This window comes from Monodelphis domestica, chromosome 7 (assembly GCF_027887165.1).
Source record: "Monodelphis domestica isolate mMonDom1 chromosome 7, mMonDom1.pri, whole genome shotgun sequence".
NCBI classification, from domain to species: Eukaryota; Metazoa; Chordata; class Mammalia; order Didelphimorphia; family Didelphidae; genus Monodelphis; species Monodelphis domestica.
Window position 1 is genome coordinate 247,022,326 of NC_077233.1, and position 22,365 is coordinate 247,044,690.

Genomic DNA, 22,365 nt, shown 5'->3' on the forward strand with positions numbered 1-22,365 from the left:
CATTTTTGCACTTTCTGTTTCATCACTGTAGTCATTGTTTCTGTTGTTTTTCTTCCTCTGGTTACTGCACTCTGCACCAGTTCATATGTCTTTCCATGCTTAAAAAATTCATAATATTATTTTTATGGATTTTATGGATTATATTGTATATGGAATAAATGGAATTTATATTCCATTGCAGTTCTATGCCTTTAGTCATTTCCCAATTGATAGACACTTATACTGTTTCTACTTCTTTGCCACCACAGAAAGTATAGCTGTGTACATTTAAATATATCCAAACCTTTCCTTTCTGTCTTTGAACTTGTGGTATGTGCCTAGCAGGAATCTCTTGGCCTTAAGAATATCATCATTTTATATTGGCAACTAGATAGCACGATGGATAGAATACGAAGCCTGGAGTCAGAAAGACCTCAGACACTTGGCCTCAGACATTTTTCTAGCTCTATGATCTTAGGAAAAATCACTGAACCTCTGTCTACCTCAGTTTTTTTTTCCAACTGTAAAATGGAGATAATAACATATACCTTCTAAAGTTGTTGTGAGGATCAAATGAAATATCTCTAAATCATTTAGTTCTATGCCTGGCACATAGTATCTGCTGTATAAATGCATCCCCAATTAAAAAAAAAAAAGTAGAATTCCAAATTGCTTTTCAGACTATTTAGACCAGTCTACAGAATAACCAGAAATTTAATAATATATTTGTCTTTCAGTGAACATTCCTTGTCTTTTCACCATTTCTTATCATTTCCAGTGTATTCAGTGTGTGAAGTGAAATTTCAAAGTTCCTTTGATTTGCATTTCTGTTTTGATTAGTAATATGTAGCAATCTTTCATATGGTTGCAAATTATTTATAATTCTTCTTGGGAAAACTGTTCTTGTCTTTTGATCAGGAAATATTTGACTAGGAAATGATCCATGGGATGCTATAGTTGTTGTTGTTGTTTTGGTTAATTCCCTATATAGCTTTGCTATCAAACCTCTATCAGAGATTTTTCATGCAAAGGTTCCCCCCCCCCCCCCCGTTGTTTCCCTTTTCATTTGAGCTGCATTTATTTTGTCTGTGCAAAAGTTTTTCAATTTCGTGCAGTCACCAGAGCCCTTCCTCTTATAATGTTACTCACTGAAACAAGAAGTAAACATCATAATTTCACCTCAACTCCAGTTCACTTTAACAAACCTTCATTAAGTTCATACTTTGTGCAAAGTTCTGTTCTAGCATTAGGCAAGAAAGACAAAAGTAAAAAACAGCCCCTATCTTCAAGCAGTTTACATTCTAACAGGCAAAAATTAAAAAAAAATTATTCAGATACTGTACTAATACAATCCTTTTCTTTTTTTCCTTTTAAACATTATTTTATTTGGTCATTTTCAAACATTATTCCTTGGAAACAAAGATCATTTTCTTTTCCTCTCCCTCCCTCCCACCACCCCTCCCATAGCCAATGCACAATCCTTTTCATAAATTGTTAAGAATAATACAATAATGTCAGAGTTTTAGAGTTGGAAAGAACCTCCAAATCCATTTCCCCTAACATCCTTATTTTAGAAGGAAGGAAATTGAGGATGAGGGAAGATAAGTTTCTTGCCTAAAGCTCCACAAAGTGGGTATTAAATGTAGGATATGAACCCAGGTCCTCTGTTTTAACATCTGGTAGTCCTTTAAAAAATAAAATTTTATTGATAGTTTTTGCTTTTATATAAATATGTTTCTGTATTTCTCCAGTTCTGTCTTCTTGGAGAGTCATATTTTTTTAAGAGATAAAGAAGATGCACCCCCCTACCCTGTAAATTCAAAACATTAAAAAATTACTTTAAAATATTTGCAGTGTCTTTTTTTAATTAGAAAAAAATTTTTTTAACTCTCACCTTCTGTCTTTAGAATCAGTTCTCACTCATTTCTGCAAATGAGCTGGAAGAACTGTCTTCTTTTAGCTCTTTGGGGTTGTGCATTTTTCTTTGAAATTCTGCAACATTTACTCTCCATTTTGTGGTAATTTTCATTTCTATTTACCTCATTGTAGTCATTATCCATTTTTTCCCCAGGAATTAGTACACTTTACTGTAGAATCAATGACATACTTCTAGGAATCTGGGATTTGTTTGGTTCTTTGGGTTTTTCACATGTTATTAAGGCAAAAGTTTGATTTGCTAAACAAATCAGTTCTATTCTCCCTGTTCAATGGTCACAGTTTATACTTTGACCTAATAATGTGCTGCTTGCCACAAGGGAGGACCATGTAAGAAAATGGTGAACTCACAAATGGATTTCCATTGAAGAAAGAATGGCTTAAGTTGACTGCCCTACTTATGGGTTGTCATCTTCCCATGCGAAGTAGAGCACATCATCACATTAATTGTGTTATGGTAGGATTTGGGATAAGGGGAAATACAAGAGGAAAACATATAAATAAATTCTGATTTATTGGTTTGGGAAGGGTAGGAAGGAATAAGGGTTTAGGGAATATACTTATACTTAAAAGATTATAACTAATTATAATATAACATTAACTTTCCAATATCCATGTCTCATACCAGGAGTCCAATTAAATAGGGTCAGGATCTTAAGTTGTTAGATGTCCAAGTAAGTCCAGAGATCTCCTCACTGATGCTGCCAGCAGCCAGATCCAGAAAACTTCCTTCCTTCATTGATCACAGGGAAAATCCTCTTCAATCCTTAACCTCAACTCCTTCAGGAGAGGAAGTCAGTTGGGCAGATGGAATCTTCACCTAGATCCCTCAGGCTCCCATGTGACCCTTGATCATATGCTCCTGTCAATCATTCCCTAAGGTTTGCATCTCTCAATTTTTTTGCAACAGTTTTTGCAAATTGCAAACCTTTTCATCCTTTATCACAATAGATATTTTGAGAAATGTCTTCAGATTGGGGCAACATTGGTAAAGTTTAGCAGAGATTTGATATTTATTTAGCTATGAAAGTGTAAGGTTTCTTTTGTTTTATTTTTTGCCAGTTGGTTGAACAAATAACCCAGACTCACAGAATGGTAAGCTTCAATCTCCTAACATTCTTCATCTAGAGGATGAAAGCCTCTTCCTGTAGGACAGTGCCTAGCTCCCCTTTCCTACCACGCAATAGTAAAGTGGATTGAAGGCAAGCCAGACTCTCAGATATATATTTTTCCTTTCTAGATTCAGGAACATGAGGTCTCTTGGGAATACCTTCAAGAGGAAGAGCGCGGGGGCCATTTAAAAGGACTCGGAACCGTGGCTGCAAGACTGGGGCCCGAGGGCTGGCAGTGGAAAACTCTCCTGACCTGCGATCTATCACCAAAAAGTTCCTGGTGCCTTTTTGCCTCCTGCAAAAGAAGGGAAGAGGACAACAAGACAATGTCAATAGCCCTAAAGCAGGTTTTCAATAAAGACAAGACTTTTCGGCCCAAACGCAAATTTGAGCCTGGCACCCAGAGGTTTGAGCTCCACAAAAGGGCACAAGCCTCTCTGAACTCCGGGGTGGACCTGAAGGCGGCAGTGCAGCTACCCAGTGGGGAAGACCAGAACGACTGGGTGGCTGTTCACGTGGTAGACTTCTTCAACCGGATCAACCTGATCTACGGCACCATCTGTGAGTTCTGTACTGAGAGGACCTGTCCTGTGATGTCGGGGGGTCCGAAATACGAGTACCGGTGGCAGGACGACCTGAAGTACAAGAAACCCACCGCACTGCCAGCCCCCCAATATATGAACCTTCTCATGGACTGGATTGAGGTCCAAATCAATAATGAAGATATATTTCCTACCAGTGTAGGTAAGTCCAAGTGTGGTGATCAGGTCATGTGGTTGGGGCACCCCCCTATTCCATTGCTCAGAAATATTCCCCCAATTCCTAGTTACATGCTGGAGAACAATGGTACAATGTCAGATTTGATGTCTTAAGCTTCCTTGAGGTTCTCTCCTTTTTTTTTCTTTTTTAATTACAGCCACCTGTCCCCATTGACTTCTTTGTTGATCTGCTAGTTGCAATTTATTTAATACTGCTGCTATTATAGATATTAGCCTGTCAGTATTTCTTGCCAAATACTGTATCCAGGGTGATCTGTGCGGTGATGACAAAGACAGTAAGTAAGCATACTGGAGAAATAAAGACCTGGATATCCTACCCTTGCTCCACCTCCTTATTGCCATTAAAAAAAAAACAGCTTTTCATTCTTGTACCATTTAAGAAATAAAAATGCAATTCAAGCTCTCCAGGGCTCATGCATTGAGAATGAAGTAGTGTTATTATAATCGTTTCTTCTGTATCAGCAAAGCCACAGCACTTATTCACAGCTGGAGGCAGGAGGTGAGGAGACAATGTAATCACCACCTCCCATTCTGCTGTTCACCAGTTATGCCATTTTGGAAAATGGACCTAAAATAAATCTGTCTGTAGTATAGTACATTGCCTAGGTCCATTCATCATCCCATCCAAAAGGTAGTAATTTTTTAAGCATCAATACATGCATGGCTCCTCCTTCAAAGTAAAGTTAAACGAATGTTTCTGAATTTGTTAACTTTCCTGTGTATTTCCCTTTCCCTTACTAAGCAAAATTAGGTTTTCTCTGTTGCGTTTTTCAGGATGAAAAGCTTTAGATTTTCTGGTCTCTTTTCTCTGTTGAATTTTCTCAAGATGTAAGGTTTCAGTGAAGAAAAATACCACTATGTGAAACCCATCTTTCCCACATGGTTTTCTAGGTAATCCTCAGAGCCTGCACTATGTGAAAGGGATTTGGGGAGAATATTACACAGCTAGGAATGTTTCTCCCTTTAAAATATGACCTATGCTATGATTTCTGTGCCAAGAAAACTTATTATGGGACAGGTTGCCTCCTCATAAAAACATATTAGCTTTCTCAACTTTGCCCTGTTATCTTCTAGAGCCACCTTTATCCTAGGAATGTTCTACACCCTCAAACTCTGGGATTATCATTTATGATCTTGGATGTGTTTCGTGATCAAAATAATTCCATAAACACTCCCATCATTGAAAGCATTCTTTTATTTCTCGAATGTTATGTTGCTATTGCTTTCATTTTTTATTAGATTATTTTTAGAAGAAATATTCTCACAATATTCTTTTCTTTCTTTTTGGGTTCCAGCTTTCTTTTCTTTCTCTTAATTATTAGGCTGTCCTTGTGAGCCATTGTCATGGAAATTATTCTCATGTCTAGAGAGGATCATGTCAAAAAGGAGCATTCTTCAAACAAATGCTTGATTAATGAGAATATGGAAGTCATACTAAGAATTGCAGCATTAAATCCAATGCATTTTTGTTGTCTCTTTCTTTAGAATTGAGACAAGCTCAAGCTTCATTTTTCCCTAAGCAAAATGAGGAAAATGGAAAAGGAAAACAAATGAAAAATAGTTTTTCTTTTATATCCCAGTCTTCCTACATGAGCATTAAAGCATGTAAACAGTTGTGCATTTCTTTTGCTGAAAAATAGGGGAAAGGAAAACTTTGACTTGTTCAAATATTAAAGTAAAACAAAATATAGCAAGCCATTTTATTTGGGGCTGAAAGCTTTTTCTTGAATGAGAGTATATTAAACAGATGTGACTTCCTCACAATTTTGCAAACTTCTTCACTCTTTCTTCCTATCCATCACCCTCAGTTTCCTTTGTTAAGAAGCGAACAAATACCTCTCACAAAAAACTGGGACAGCAGATCAAATCCCAAACCTAGCAGTGACTTAAAAAACACACAGTTTTGACATCCTTCAGTGATAATGACTAAGACAAAATAACAGGGAGAATCTTTTGTCAGTCCTATAGCTGTCTAGTTGGAATGAGATGGAGTTAGAAAGATGGAATTCCTTGGTTTAATATTATATAAGATTATGCCTTAAATCTGAACTTCTGGAAAAGATGAAGAGAAAAACAAGGCTTTTCCAACAAGCATTTGTACAATTTTTTTCTACCAATTTCTTTGGGGATCAGAGATCATAGAAGGCTAGAGTTGAAATGGATTAGAATGATCATCAAATTCTTAAACTTTTTTTGTATCATGGTCTCATTTGTCAATCTGGTGAAATCTATGAACTTTTCCCCAGTAATAATTTTAAAGCATAAAATAAAATGCACAGATTTACAAAGGAAAACAATATTGAAATACAGTTACAACATATTTAATTAATTAATTGATTTCAGTTTAAGAACCCTTGATTTAATCCAACCTGTTCATTTTATAGATGAACAAATTAAGACCAGAGAAATATGGGTCTCCAAGGGTCAAGGAACATGCAAGATAGAATTAGGTTATCTCATCCAAGCCAAAAGGACAAATTTTCCCCCTTAATTTTTGTTTTTTCAGTGAAGGATTTCCTGGTAGTTCTGAGATGACATCTGAGATGGTGTTAGTTTGATTGCCCCTGGGGAGATGTCCTTCACAGCTGATATGCAACCAGATATTTGGGGGAAGGAAAAGATGCTTCCGTGATACTGCTGATGAGACCCTCCCCTATTTTTTTCTTTCCAATGTAAAAAGGAAAAATTTTCCTAGGCATTATAGTTGGATATTAAGGCTTACCTTTAGACTACTTAATGGATTTTCAGCCCTAGTTAAGATACCCTGGCAGAATGTCCTACAAGATTAAAGGCTATGAGAATATCCTAACTAGACAGTATAGCTAACTCCATATCAGGTATGTCCCAACTCAGGGATTTATAACTGTGCAACAATAGGCATAGTCAGTTAACTTATCTGAAATTCAGTTTTTTTATTTGTAAAATTTAAAATTTGAAGTATCTTAACTACCTGCCTCACAAAGTTGTGGTGAAATCACTTTGTAATCATTAATATAAATTAACCTATAAAAGTGTGAATCCTTATTTTTACAAATTGAGATTGTTTTAGGAGGCAGTAGATGTTTTGCTAGACATTTGATTATTTTAAATCTCCTAGTGGAGAACAGGCTAACATTCAAGAAACATCTTGCAATGTATTTGGTATATGTAATTCTTATAGAAAATTCTATTTTTGTTGTTTTCCTGCAGAATTAGCTATTTTCGTCCAAAGAAATTCTCCCATGGCACAAGAATAGTTTGAACAAAAATTCTGTGAAGTTTGGAAGAGTCTATGGAAATTATTTCTGGTTCTGATTTCCTTATCAGGCCTTTATTGTCTTTTCCTATGCAAAATGTCTTATAGTCCCACTGTTGGCATCCTAATGACTAGGTGGCATAGTGGATAGATTAGGACTTGGAAAAAAGAAGCCCTGAATTTGAATCCTGCTTCAGATACTTACTAGCTTTGTGAACCTGGGAAAGTCATGTTATCTCTCTTGGTCTTGGTTTCCATGTTTTCAGAATGGTTATAATAATAGCACACAGTATTATTTTGATATTATATATACATATATATAAACTATAAACACAAATTTATAGAACTATTTATTCACTTTTCTCTTCCATCTTTCTTCCTTTGTTTCTTTCTTCCTTTGTTTCTTTCTTCCTTTGTTTCTTTCTTCCTTTGTTTCTTTCTTCCTTTGTTTCTTTCTTCCTTTGTTTCTTTCTTCCTTTGTTTCTTTCTTCCTTTGTTTCTTTCTTCCTTTGTTTCTTTCTTCCTTTGTTTCTTTCTTCCTTTGTTTCTTTCTTCCTTTGTTTCTTTCTTCCTTCCTTCCTTCCTTCCTTTCTTCCTTCCTTCCTTTCTTCCTTCCTTCCTTTCTTTCTTCCTTCCTTTCTTTCTTCCTTCCTTTCTTTCTTCCTTCCTTTCTTTCTCTCTCTTTCTTTTTTCTTCCTTTCTTTTTTCCTCTCTTTCTTTCTTTGTTCCTTCCTTCCTTCCGTCGTTCCTTCCTTCCTTCCGTCGTTCCTTCCGTCCTGTCAAAAATGATTATTATTATTATTTTATTAGCTAATTTCCATGGAGCAAAATAAATCTTAGAATTGTTAAAAATTTGTAACTCTTATCCATTGATTTGGAGCACACTTTTATGTAGATGTAGACATTTTGTAGTTATTTTCAAAACTTCTGATGTAGTTTTTTTGTTTTTTAAAAACATTTTTAATAACAAATTTCCATATAAGTTTTCTGAAGTTATATGATCCAAATTGTCTCCTTCCCTTCTTCCATTCCCCTTCCTTGAGCTGGCAAGCAATTTATTCTGGGTTACACACCTATTATCACACAAAACATGTTTCCATAGTATTCATTTTTGTAAGTGAATAATCATATAAAATCAACCCCCAAAATATATACCCATATAAACAAGTGATAAATCATATGTTTTCATCTGTATTCCTTCTCCACCAGTTCTTTCTCTGGAGGGAGAGAGCATTCTTTGTCATAAGTCCCTCAGTAGCAAAGTCTATCACATATGGTTGTTCTATAATATTGCTGCTAATTGTGTTACAGTTTTTTCCTGGTTCTGTTTATTTTACTCTGTTGGTATAACTTTTTTGAAAACTTCCTTATTCTTGGGTGATCACCTTTTGTCTCAATATATTTGTAGTAATTCTCTATCTATTTTGCATGTCATGATTTCTTTGAAAATATGTGATGCAATTTTTTTCCCCATCCAAGATTGAGGCAGCAGTGGATAGAGTTGTTGACCTGGACTCAGAAAGAGTTGAGTTTAAATCTGACTTCAGAGATTTATTAGCCCGTGTGTCCTTGGGCAAGTTAAATAACCTCTCAGTTTCTTGTCTATTTTATTATTTATGATCTCTATTACTTGTTTATTTCAATTAAAAATTCTTCTCTAACACTGTGAAAGGTATCTGATTTTATTTTGTTATTTTGACTTTTTATAATCATGTCCTTGTATCCATTTTTTGAGCTTCATATGAGCATAGTATATACTTATGCTATAGTACAAGATGATGTAATACAAGATGATGACCTAATCCTAATTTCTGCAAAATTGCTTTCCAGTGTTCCCATTTGACTTCTTGTCCATTTGAATATCTTTCAGTAATTTATGGTTCTGAATCTGTTAAAAATTGGGCTACTTTTTCCATGTGTTTCTGTTTCTTGATTATCTAGTCTGTTTTGATCTATATTTTAATTTTTAACCTATATCAACTTTTTTGACTACCACTTTATAATATACTGTAACATCTGGTAGAACTTTGAATAGCTGTATTATTTCAGGTAGTCTTGAGAATTTGGGACATATAGGTGCCACAATGAATAGAGTGCTGGGTCTCGAGGCAAGAAGATCTGAATTCTGTGTGAACCTGAACAAATCACTTAACTTTTTTTTTTGTCTCAGTTTTCCTCAACTGTAAAATGGGGATAGTACTACACTTATCTTCCAGGGTTGTTGTGAGAATGAGTTGAGATGATATTTATAAAGTGCCACAGTGCCTGGCACATAGTAAGTGCTAGATAAGAATAATATGATTCATATTATTCACCTTGAGGAGATTTTGACACAGGTTTTCTGGATTACAAAGTATTTGTTAACTGAGATCTGGATAGGATCAGAGAAAGATCTGGAAGGACCATAGCATCATAGATTTGGAATTGGAGGCATATATTCCTCCCTCCTAATTTTGCAAATGAGGAAACCAATGACAGAGAGTCTTGGCATTTGCCTTAGAAAACACAGGTAATAAGTGAAGGGCTGGGATTTGAACCTCAGGTCCTATGACTACAAACTTTAGTTTTCTTTCCCTTGCACCAAACTGGCTTCAAGGAATCTGCATTTAAAGCCCCAGTCATTTACTAGTGAAGATCATAGAGCTAAATGAGACCTTAAAGGTCATCTTCATTTTACACATAAAGAAGGTAAGGTCCACTGAAGTTAAGTGACTTGGCTGAGATGACCCAGATAGCAGGTGAGAGAACCATATGGCTGAACCCAGGACTTTTCTCTGATTCCAGAACAAAGTCTCTTTCAACATTCTGCTTCTTATGATTATTCTCAAAGGACCTGAATATTTACTCCATGCCTTGTTTATCCTAGTTTGCTATATTTGGTGACAATTCTTATTTAGGAAATGTTCAGACTTGAAGTGGCAACGAGTGTTTTAAGCTAAGACTAGATGGTGAGAAAAGATCTTTCTTCCCACTGTCTGAAATACATTATCTTGAATTCAGGTGAATCTTGAGACAACTAACTCACTTCTAACTTGCTAACTTGCTTCCAGATTTTAGTGTAAACAAGGTTTGTACCATCATATTCAAGGACAGGAGATTTCTTCTCTCCTCTGAGAAAATATCAGCATCTCAAAAGTAAGGATTATTTCATTTATTGATTTGTATCCTCAACTACTAGCACAATACTTAGAAATTAATAAATGCTTGGTTAATGGGTTAATCCATCCCACGAACTCAGAATCTTATTGTTGTTTAGTCAATTTTCAGGTGTGTCAGACTCTTTGTGACTCCCATTTAAAAAAATTTTATCTTTATTTTATTCCAATAACAAATTTACACATAATTTTTCCAAAGTTACATGATTCATGTTGTCTCTCCCCTTTCTTCCCTTTGTGGGTTTTAAAGTTAATATACAATAACTAAGTATTATATTTTATAAAGTTTTATTAATAATAACAAAAGCAAAAGAACTACCTAAACCCACCTGGTCATGAGAGAAGAGAGCAAGAGGGAAGAGCTACAAAACTTATAAAACAATAACGTGACCACAAAATGTGCACAAAGGGAAAAACATTCTGGGTTTTAAGAGTTCAAGATTTTCTTACTATACATCCCCCTCCCAGAGTTGACAAGTTGACAATTCCCCTGGATTATACATGTATTATCACTCAAAAATATTTCCCTATTAATTTTTGTAAGAGAAGTAATCTTAAAAAACCAAAACCTCAGACTGTATATCCAAATAAATGAGTGATAAATCATATGTGTTCATCTGCATTCCTTCTCCAACAGTTCTTTCTCTGGAGGTGGATAGCATTCTTTGTCATAAATCTCTCAGAATTACCTTCTATCATTGTATTGCCGAGAGTAGCAAAGTCTTATCACATTTGATTGTCCCATAATATTTCAGTTATTGGGTACCTCTCCTGGTTCTGTTTATTTTATTCCACATCAGTTCACATAGGTGTGACCCCCATTTTTAGTTGTTTTCTTGGTAAAGATACTGGAGAGTTTGCCATTTCTTTCTTCAGCTTATTTTATAGATGAAGAAACTGAGGCAAACAGGGTTAAGTGGCTTACTAAAGGCCACATAGCTAGTAACTAGTGTCTAAGGCCATGTTGGAATTCAGATCTTCCTGACTCCAGGTCCAGCATTCCATGCACTGGCAGCTCAGTATTGGTACTCTACTCTATTTTGTAATGGCCAGGCTTCTCTCCTTTATTGGTTCACTCTAGAGTAAAATGAGAACTATGTTCAGTAGCCCCCTCCCCCCCCAGTATAACAGCACATGGCTAGTTGGCCCAACTTCTTTAGATTACTTCTGATAAAGGATAAAGGTAGGCCATCCACAGCCAAGTATGGTAGGAAGCAGAAAGAAAAGGAAGATGGAATAAAAAAAAATATCCAAGACAGTATGCCCTATCTAGCAAGCCTCCCTGCTGGCTGTCCTTACCTGCACTGAAATGACTGTTACCTGGGCTATGTAATATTAATAGACCTTTATCTCAGGTGACAAGTTGTTACAGCCCAGTACCAGCTGGAAAGGGTAATTAGATACTTGATATTATGTGTAAGCCAGAGGTTAAAAACATTAGTGCTTAAAAAATAAAGTTGTTAACTTTTTTAAAATTTAAAAAATTTATTTATTATTTTAATTTTTTAATTTAATTTAATTTTGGCTATTGTAACTGTGACTTCTGTAGTTTATCTAGCAACAGGGGCATCAAACCCACAAATGGAGATGAAGAATGAAAGCAGCTTCATCAATATTCACTGATTTATTTGAGTTTTTGAATTGGTCAGTGTTCCTTATAATTTCAAGGAGCAAATGTTTTCTAAAAACTATGTGAATAGAATTATTTTTATCATGTTGGTGCTAAAAGAGCTGGCTATTTAAAGGGATCTTTTAGTAATGTCATCAAACTTTAATTTGTCCAGTTGGGAGGTTAGTATTTTTTGTGACAGGGTTTTATAGAAAACACATAATAATACTACCTGTAGACCAGACTAGAGTGTATGCTTCCATTCCTTTGTCCTTGTCGTTGTGCTTGTCGTCAGCATCATTGTGTGAAGTCATTGTGCCATAGGGATACAGACATTGGTGAAACATTGTGCCAAGGCTCAATCTGGTTCCCCCAGGCTGTGATGAATCTTGAAATTTCTCCGCCTCACACTTGATGAGTCACGTTTGACTTTCTAACCACTGTTTTAGTTAACTCTAGGGACAGATAGACACGTCTGTCCAGGTTTTGGATAAGGTCTGGGATAGCTGATATGTTCCTGGCTTGGCCCCAGAGATCTGGAGGATCCCCTCCCATTTCTAATCTCATTTCATCGGCGAGGGCTTCCCCGAGGGAAGCAAAGGTTCTTGTTCACTCGGGTGCCTTCTCAAAGCAAAAATGACCCTGTAGATTTACCATACATAAACCAGCTGTACAGACCATCTGGCTTTGGGATTTACCAGACCAGAAAGTGTCTCTGTATAACCAGAGTGTCAGCTTACTGCTCATTAACGTCTTTGCCAGGAAGAGAGGGACAGGAAGAAGAGATGAGACTAGAAGTGGTCACTTTACTACTTTTGGAGCTCTGGTTTCTGGTTTAATTATTTAAGCTCCCTGTCATATACCAGAAAGGCAGCATGGCATAATAGAGAAATAATTTCAGGGTCAGGAAGGTCTGAATTCACATACTAGATGTGTGATCCTGGGCAAATCACCTAATTATTAAGTGCTCCCAAGACTGTGTCACAGAACATTTATGGATTTACATTGGGAGAAGAACTTTCTTCTGAGATCTACACCTCAGCTCCCCCATGAGACCTTTTTTTTCCCTATAAAAACCCAAACAATTAGCCTGGTATTCAATGCTCCTTACTTAGCCTACCTTGCAATTCTTAGTGCCCATTGCTTCTTCTATGATTAACTCTAGTTTTAGGTGAATTTCTTTAGTCACTTTTGAATCACTGTCTACTGAAGTTGCCTTAAGCATTTCCAAACTCTCTCATCAGCCTTCCTGGCTGAAATAATTTATTATACACATATCAGAAGCACACTGACCCTTTAAGACATTTTAATGTATCCCTTCCTTAGTGATTTATGCCCTAAACTCTCTAGCCCCACAATGAACTTAACTTTTTCTGAGCTCATATAAAACTAACTTGAGTCATCACTGATACAGCTTAATCTGCTTTGTGATTATCTTTTTTAGTGACCTTTTCGTTTTTGTGTCTTCTGCCCCTTAAGGAAAATAACTCATATGTGTATGTGTGTGTGTTTAGGAGAGGGAGAGGGAGAAGGGGTTTAATAAAAAAAGGTAAGTGGTGAGTTCAATTTTGGATGTTTTTAGTTGATGTGAGGACAGATAAAGATGTCTAACAGTGTGTGACAGGGTTGGATTTAGTTAGGAAGACACAAGTTCACATATTGTTTCTGAATCTTATTAGCTTTGTGATCATGGGCAAGGCACATGACTTCTATGAGCTTCAATTTCCTCATCTCTAAAATGGGAATAATGGAATAATGCCTGGAGTTCCTCCCTCATAGAGTTCTAACATCAGACACTTATTATCTGTGTGAATCCTGGGCAAGTCATGTAACTCTTTACCTTAGTTTACTCATCTGTTAAATAAGCTGGAGAAGGAAATGGCAAACCACTCTGGCATCTTTGCCAAGAAAACCCCAAATGGGTCATGAAGAATTGGACACAATGGAAATGATTAAACAACAAAATGAGAACTAAGAATTAGAGGAACTTTGAAAGAGGATTTTGAAAGACAAAGATGAGGAGAAAGTGCATTCCATGGATAAGGGACAGGGTATGCTAGGGCAGATATGTGGTACCTTTATCAAGGGTTGGAGGAATAGCAAGTTCTCCAGTTTGGCAGAAATTTGAACAGGAATAATATGGAAGGTAGGAAATTTTAGAATCAAATTGTAGATACTTAAGTACCAGGCTAAGGAGTCATATTTTATCTCAGAGACAATAAAGAGCAACTGAACATTTCTGAGTAGAAGAATAACATGGTTGAACCTATAGTGTGGTGATTGTGTGAGGGATCGATTAAGGAGGGCAAGTATTAGAGAAACCCATTCGGTGCTGTTGCAATTATAAAGTCTAAAAGGGTTGAAGTCTTGAACTGGAGTAATGGCAGTGTGAATGGAGAGAAGGTAGATGTGAGGTATTATGGAGGTAGAATTAAGAGAACTTAATAACTGATCTAATATGAGAAGTGAGGGAGAAGTGTTAAAGATATCTCCAAATTTACAAACCTAGGTGTGTAGGAGGACATCTTTTGAATAGAGAGAAGTATGGAGAAAGGTGAGAGAAAATGAGCTCAGTTAGGGTCATGTTGAGTTTGCACCATATAGAAATGTCCAGCCAGTAAGTAGTTCAAGGTGTGGAATTGAACTTCTACATGGAGGTATATTATGACCAGATATTTAATTTGGGAGTCATTTGTTCAGAGGTAATGATTAAACCTATGGGAGCTGATGAAATTACTGAGGAAGTTAGAATTGGGTCTAAGATTAAGCCTTAGAGGTAGAAGGATGATAATATGGCAAGGGAAACTGAGAAAGAATAACCCTATAGGTAAGAGAACCAAGAAAAAGCAATGTCACATAAGTCAAAGAGGGCTGAGAATACCCAAGATGAGGGTTGGATGGACGATGTTAAAGTTCAGAAAGGTCAAGGAAAAGAAAGTTCAAGAAAAGTAATTGAGATGATCAATTAATCATTTATTTAAGCATATCTTCCTCTTTTGTCCTTCTCTCCTCCTCTTCCTCTTCCTCCTCATCTTTTCATCCTCTTATTCCTCCAGGCTCATTTCCTGACTTAATAATTGCTTCTTGATTGATTGACTTCTCACTCAGGAGAATTAATTATGTGAGGGAGCAATGGAGTCATCTAAGTAGGTCTTTCCAACTCCTGGCCTCATTCTCTCACTACTGTGTCACCTACCTACCATGTTCCATCCTTGTATTGTGGCTGTGTATTCATATCTTATCTGCCTTACTAGCATCAGTATGTTGAGGCATGCTGGCACACTTGGCCCATATTCTGTGTGTATCCATTCTTGTAAGCTCTTTGAGGTCAGGTTTATGTCTTCTTAGTTCCCACAAAGACCTTGAGAATGCATAAAGAAGTAATGCTTCTTGACAATGCTATTACTGTTTAACCCAGAACTTAGAAAGACTTTTGAAGCTGTATGCAAGTAGGAGGGAGGATAAAGTTGATGAATCACTAAGGTTTTACTACTTAGTTCCCTTGAGCAAAAAAATATATTTAAAAAAAAATTCTGTTGACCTGTCAGGGATGATAGAAGAACAAAAATGCACCCTGTGGGACTCTTCTCTTATCTCAAAGGAAGAATAATGGGAATGATTATGCTAAGAAATAAAGTACCTAATCTTCTATGAAGTTACCTGTCTGAGAGTTGATGTCTCATAGAAATGGGATGTCTGCTTACTTGAGAATTATTTTCCACTTCTTTCTTTCTACAGGAAATGTAGACTGCCCAGGGATATAGAAAGGAGGGTAGACTTAAGAGACAGCATGCAAGAGGGAAAGGAGCATTGAATTGAGAGTCAGATGCTGCCTGTCACTTACTTCTTGGGCAAATGACCTTGAATAAATCTGCTAACAGCTCTGGGTCTCGGTTTCCTAATTTGTAAAATGAGGTTGGACTAGATGGTTTATAAGGTTCCTTTCACTTATATATCTAAATCTGGTCCCATTAAATTTTTAATACTTTGGCTCACAGGACTTTAGCCTATAGTTTTCTGGAGGCATTCTTGCTGTACGTGGGCAGCCCTTCCACTTCTCTTGTACTCCCATTCACAGAGAGTTTCTAAAGAGGTAGATGAAGAGGTAGGGGTTGTAGAGTTTAATTCAATTTCTTTTGAGTGATCCAAGTAAAGAAGTAGTGCTGAGAGGGTATGAAGATTCTATTGCCACCTACTTCAGGAACTCTCAAGCTTCTTGGTTTAGATCCATAGACCCTATGGATCTAAATTATTCTCATAATTCATAAAGAAGGTGATGGATAAATTGGAGTATGCCTAGAGAAGTGTAATAGTATGGTATAATATGGGAAAGTTTAACCTATTAATCCCTCTTAAACTTGTCACTTAACCTCTCTCAGATTTAGCTTCCTCAGCTGAAAATTGAGGGGAGATCCCTTCCAACTCTTTAATTCCATAAAAGTCTGAAACATCATGAAGGGTTGAATAAATCCCTAAAACTAGTATAAAAACTTGAAGAAAGTTCATTAAAGACGGGAAAACCAAGAGAAACATGATTTACATAGTAGATAGTAAATTTCTAGAACTTGACTGTAAGCTCCATGAGGGCAGGGACCACTATTTTAGAACCCCACTTAGCAGTTAGTATACTTCTCACCTGTAGAAGTATAGCTGGTTCCTAATTAGTGTAAATGGTGAATCTCTAGAAATGGTTCCCTGAGTTTGGATTTGCACTAGAGTTATAATTATACAAAATGTAGTAATTGGTTCCAGCCCAATGGAAACATTTGCTTAGTTAAATTGAATCATCCCCCTTGAGAGAGTACCATTTGAAAAAATGAAAAGCTTGACAAAAAATTTAGCCAAACTCATGCCTGAAAGATACATAATAGGATAGCAAGGAAAATTAGAATATTTGATCATGTATCTTGTCCCTAAGTTTGACATAAAGAATAATCTTAGATGCTTTTGTCAGAGACAGAACATGGTGGGGTTTAATATACTATTGGATGGATTCAAAACAATCATGATTTTTCCTCATATATATATATACATATATATATATATACATTTCTTTTGATTTTTATAACTCAAACATAACATATAGCATATTTATTTTAATTAAAATAATCCAAAAGCTACATTATATTGAGAATTTTGCACCTGGAAATAATTGCAGATATCTTTGTATTTCCACTTTAAGCAGAATTAAGAATTGTTCTATATTTCACACTAATAGGAAATGGGCTTTGAGTTATTTTTTTTTTCTGGACCTTGTTAAGATATGCATTGAACAATTCAAAATTACCCAGTATTTCTTGTTTCTGGTGGCAAACATTTCTGAGATAACTGATCCAAGACAGTATATGGCCATAAAGCAGCAAAATGAAGCTAATTGGCCCATAAAGGAATTAGGACTTTCACTTTAAGTTCTTTCACATCATGTTCTAATCAGTTTATCTAACCAAGCTAGACACTAATTTGTGTTGAGTTAAAATAAAAGACTTTCAAGTGCTTGTTTCATTGTAGATGTTCAAAAAATATTTTATTTTATTTTTTTTCCATTTGAATTAGTTTATTTCGTCAATTTAGAACATTATTCCTTGGTTACAATAATCACATTGTTTCCCTCCCTCCCCTCCTTCCACCCTTCCCAAAGCCAACAGGCAATTTCATTGGGCATTACTTGTGTCCTTGATCAGAACCCATTTCCATGTTGTTTGCACTAGGATGTTCATTTAGAGTCTACATCCTCAACTACATCCCTTCAACCCATGTATTCAAGCAGTTTTTTTTCTTTGGTGTTTTTACTCCCACAGCGTTTCCTCTGATGTGGATAGTGGTTTTTCTCATAGATTCCTCCAGGTTTTTAGGGATCATTGCATTGCCATTAATGGAGAATTTCATTACATTCGATTGTACCACAGTGTATCAGTCTCTGTGTACAATGTTTTCCTGGTTCTGCTCCTTTTGCTCAGCATCACTTCCTGGAGGTTGTGACAGTCTCCATGGAATTCCTCCACTTTATTATTCCTTTGAGCACACTAGTATTCCATCACCAACATATACCACAATTTGTTCAGCCATTCCCAAATGAAGGGCAGCCCCTCATTTTCCAATTTTTTGCCACCACAAAGAGTGCAGCTATAAATACTTTTTGTACATGTCTTTTTCCTTATTATCTCTGGAGTACAAACCCAATAGTGCTATGGCTGGATCAAAGGGCAGATAGTCTTTTATCACCCTTTGGGAATAGTTCCAAATTGCCCTCCAAAATGGTTGGATCCATTCACAACTCCACCAGCAAGGAATTAATGTCCCCACTTTGCCACATCCCCTCCAGCATTCATTACTTTCCATTGCTGTCATGTGAGCCAATCTGCTAGGTGTGAGGTGATACCTCAGAGTTGTTTTGATTTGCATCTCCCTGATTATAAGAGATTTAGAACACTTTTTCATGTGCTTATTAATAGTTTTGATTTCTTTAATTGAAAATTGCCTATTCATGTCCCTTGTCCATGTATCAATTGGAGAATGGCTTGATTTTTTGTACAATTGGTTTAGCTCTTTATAAATTTGAGTAATTAGACCTTTGTCAGAGGTTTTTGTAATGAAGATTGTTTCCCAATTTGTTGCTTCCCTTCTAATTTTGGATGCATTAGTTTTGTTTGTACAAAAACTTTTAAATTTGATGTCATCAAAATTATTTATTTTCCATTTTTAAATTTTTTTCTTGCTCTTGCTTGGTTTTAAAGTCTTTCCTTTCCCAAAGATCTGACAAGTATACTAGTCTGTGATTGCCTAATTTGCTTATAGTTTCCTTCTTTATATTCAGGTCATTCAGCCATTCTGAGTTTATCTTGGTATAGGGTGTAAGATGTTGATCTAAACCTAATCTCTCCCATACTGTCTTCCAATTTTCCCAGCAGTTTTTATGAAATAGTGGGTTTTGGTCCCAAAAACTGGGAACATTGGGCTTATCATAGACTATCTTGCTGAGGTCATTTACCCCAAGTCTATTCCACTGATCCTCCTTTCTGTCTCTTAGCCAGTACCAAATTGTTTTGATGACCACTGCTTTATAGTATAATTTGAGATCTGGGACTGCAAGTCCTCCTTCTTTCACATTTTTTTTTCATGATTTTCCTGGATATCCTTGATCTTTTGTTCTTCCAAATGAACTTTGCTCCAACAAATATTTTAAAAATTCATTTGGATCATGTGTGCCTAGATAGATAGTTTGCTAGATTTGTTGTCATTGTCCCAGACCACTAATTTGTTCGGGGAACCTCTATCATGTAAACTCATTATGAGTGAACTCATCAGCTCCTATGGTTTGAGTTATGATCTCTATGCTGATGATTTTCAGATCTACTTATCCAGCCCTAACCTCTCTCTTAATCTGCAAGCAAAGTGGTTATCTCTTAGGTACCTTAAACTTAGGTCCAAAACTTGCCCCAAATATCTTTTTCCCAAAACTCTCCAACCTTCATTTCCCTATTACTATTTGGGGACACCATTGCCCTTCCATTCATCCAAACTGAAGCCTCAGTGTTATCTTTAACTTTTCACTTTCTCTTACCTTCCCATATCCAGTCTGTTGTGAATGCCTATTGATTATAACTTTGTACATCTCTTGTATAACCCCTCCTTCTCTCCTCTTTCACTACCACCTGGTGAAGGCATTCATCACCTCATATCTGATCTATTGTAATAGTCTGCTGGTTGATGTCCTTCCCTCTTCTCACACTCTATACCATGCTACACTTAGCTGTTAAACTGATTTTAAAGCAGCAGCCTGATCAGGACACTCAATTAACTCCAGGAGCTCCTTATCACCTCCATGATTAAATATAAAAAATCTTCTGGAATTCAAAACACTTCACAACCTAGCTTTCTGCTACCTTTTCATTCTTTTTATACCAAACTCTATTCCTACATAATCTGTAATCCAATGACCCTGGCCTCCTTGCTATTCCTCACACAAGACATTGTCTCCAGACTCAGGACATTTTCACTGGCTATTTCCCATATCTGGAAAACTTCCTTCTCGTCTTCACCTCCTGGTTTCCATCATGTTCTAGGTGCAATTCCATCTTCGATAAGATGCTTTTCTTGATTCCTCCTTAATGTCTTCTTCCTATTGTTTCTAGTTCATCCCGCATATATTTTGTTTGTGTTGTGCATAATGGTTTACATGCTATCTCCCGCATTAGAATGAGTTCTAAGACAGCAAGATTTGTCTTTTGTTTTATTTTTTTAGCCCCAGCAGTTAGCACAATCCCTAGCAGAGTAGCCAATTAATAAACGCTTATTTGACTGCTCAATTCATTTGTAATTTACAGTCTTAATAGATGTGCCTAGAGCACTGAGGTTTTATGACTTGTCTGTGGCACATGTGATATGTGCCCCAGACAGAAACTGAACCTAAGATTTCTTAATTCAAAGGTCTGTCCTACCATCTCTGTCTCTCTGTCTCTCTGTCTCTCTGTCTCTCTGTCTCTCTGTCTCTCTGTCTCTCTGTCTCTCTGTCTCTCTGTCTCTCTGTCTCTCTGTCTCTCTGTCTCTCTGTCTCTCTGTCTCTCTGTCTCTCTGTCTCTCTGTCTCTCTCTCTCTCTCACTACTCTCTCTCTCTCTCTCTCACTACTCTCTCTCTCTCTCTCTCACTACTCTCTCTCTCTCTCTCTCACTACTCTCTCTCTCTCTCTCTCACTACTCTCTCTCTCTCTCTCTCACTACTCTCTCTCTCTCTCTCTCTCACTACTCTCTCTCTCTCTCTCACTACTCTCTCTCTCTCTCTCACTACTCTCTCTCTCTCTCTCTCACTACTCTCTCTCTCTCTCTCTCACTACTCTCTCTCACTACTCTCTCTCTCTCTCTCTCTCACTACTCTCTCTCTCTCTCTCTCTCACTACTCTCTCTCTCTCTCTCTCACTACTCTCTCTCTCTCTCTCTCTCACTACTCTCTCTCTCTCTCTCTCTCACTACTCTCTCTCTCTCTCACTACTCTCTCTCTCTCTCTCTCACTACTCTCTCTCTCTCTCTCTCTCACTACTCTCTCTCTCTCTCTCTCTCTCTCACTACTCTCTCTCTCTCTCTCTCACTACTCTCTCTCTCTCTCTCTCACTACTCTCTCTCTCTCTCTCTCACTACTCTCTCTCTCTCTCTCTCTCACTACTCTCTCTCTCTCTCTCTCTCACTACTCTCTCTCTCTCTCTCTCTCACTACTCTCTCTCTCTCTCTCTCTCACTACTCTCTCTCTCTCTCTCTCTCACTACTCTCTCTCTCTCTCTCTCTCACTACTCTCTCTCTCTCACTACTCTCTCTTTCTTTCTTTCTCTCGGATACACTCCTCACATTCATTATACCTATAGGTATGTATACAGAAACACATACAAAGAGGAAAGAAAAAGCTTTCAATTTGAAGAAGCAGAAAAAGTTCAGTGTCTTTGTAATAGTAATTGATGAAGACCTTGAGGCATAGTTACTAGCCAGTGCTTAGTTACTTCCTTATTAAATCCTGAATATTTGAATTTTGACTCATGGTCTGCTACATGGGAAAATAAGAGGGATTGGTGCCAGTGGGGAAAACACTCCAATTAACAAGGTGAGACAGATAGTTAAATCAGTTCCATGTGTGTAGTTTCATGAAGGTCAATTGAGTATTTTTATATTTTTTTTAAGAAAAAAGTTTTAGAGATAAAAACCCTATAAGATTCAATTTCATCTCTACAATTTTTAAACCATCTACTTTGCATAAATCATATAGTCCAATTATCCCTAGAATATGATGCTCACTAATTCTTTTGACCTAACTTCCCCAGTTCTTAGTTATCTCATTTATAAGAAGGGAATAAGTGTGCCTGCTGTGTGCCAGGCATTATACTAGGTGCTTTACAAATATTATCTTATTTGATCCTTACAACAAGGTACTACTATGATCCTCATTTTACAGTTGAGGAAACTGAGACAGAGCTGCCCACAGTTACATAGCTAATAAATGTTTGAGTCTAAATTTGAACTCAGGTTTTCCTAATTCCAGACCCAGTGCTCTATCCATTGTGCCATCTAGAGGACTCTTGACATATATGCAATATAAAATGAAAGGGTTGGACTCTTTGGCCTGAGATCCCATTTAGTATAAATTAAGATCCTATGATGTATGTAACTTGAGAGTTAACCACAATCTACTCCAGAACTTAAAGGAAACCCATTAAATTTCAGGAGCCTTGCAGCTTTAAAATATAGTCTAATGTTCAAATATGTTCATATCCTCCTTTGATATTCCTATTTATTATGTTTTCCTCAAAATGTGAAACTAGTACATTAAAAATTAAGATATAAACTGGTCTGGGTTATAATTTTAGGAGCCTTCAAACTTTGGTGAAACATTAGCAAACCCAATAAAAATGAAGTGTGGGTGCCCCCAAGCCACTCACAGCAGAGTTTAATAGGGGTTTCTAATATGAACTGCTGAAAGTACTTTACTGCTGTTATTTTCAGGTTAATTATAAAGCTGACAATTCATACTTTGGGGCCAACAAACTTGTTTTTGATACCAAAAACATAAATTTTGAAAAAT

General features: G+C 36.6%; 1 protein-coding gene across 2 annotated transcripts in view; it reads left to right on the forward strand.

The window, feature by feature from the left end:
- The window catches only part of MOB3B (MOB kinase activator 3B), a 251,259-nt gene that overhangs the window by 74,019 nt on the left and 154,875 nt on the right, over positions 1–22,365 (forward strand). For both annotated transcript variants that reach the window (XM_007498097.3, XM_007498098.3), the window contains exon 2: positions 3,155–3,770. In XM_007498097.3, coding sequence (XP_007498159.1) covers positions 3,353–3,770 — 418 coding nt within the window. In that variant the 5' untranslated portion in view covers positions 3,155–3,352. The remainder of the gene's footprint in view (positions 1–3,154; positions 3,771–22,365) is intronic.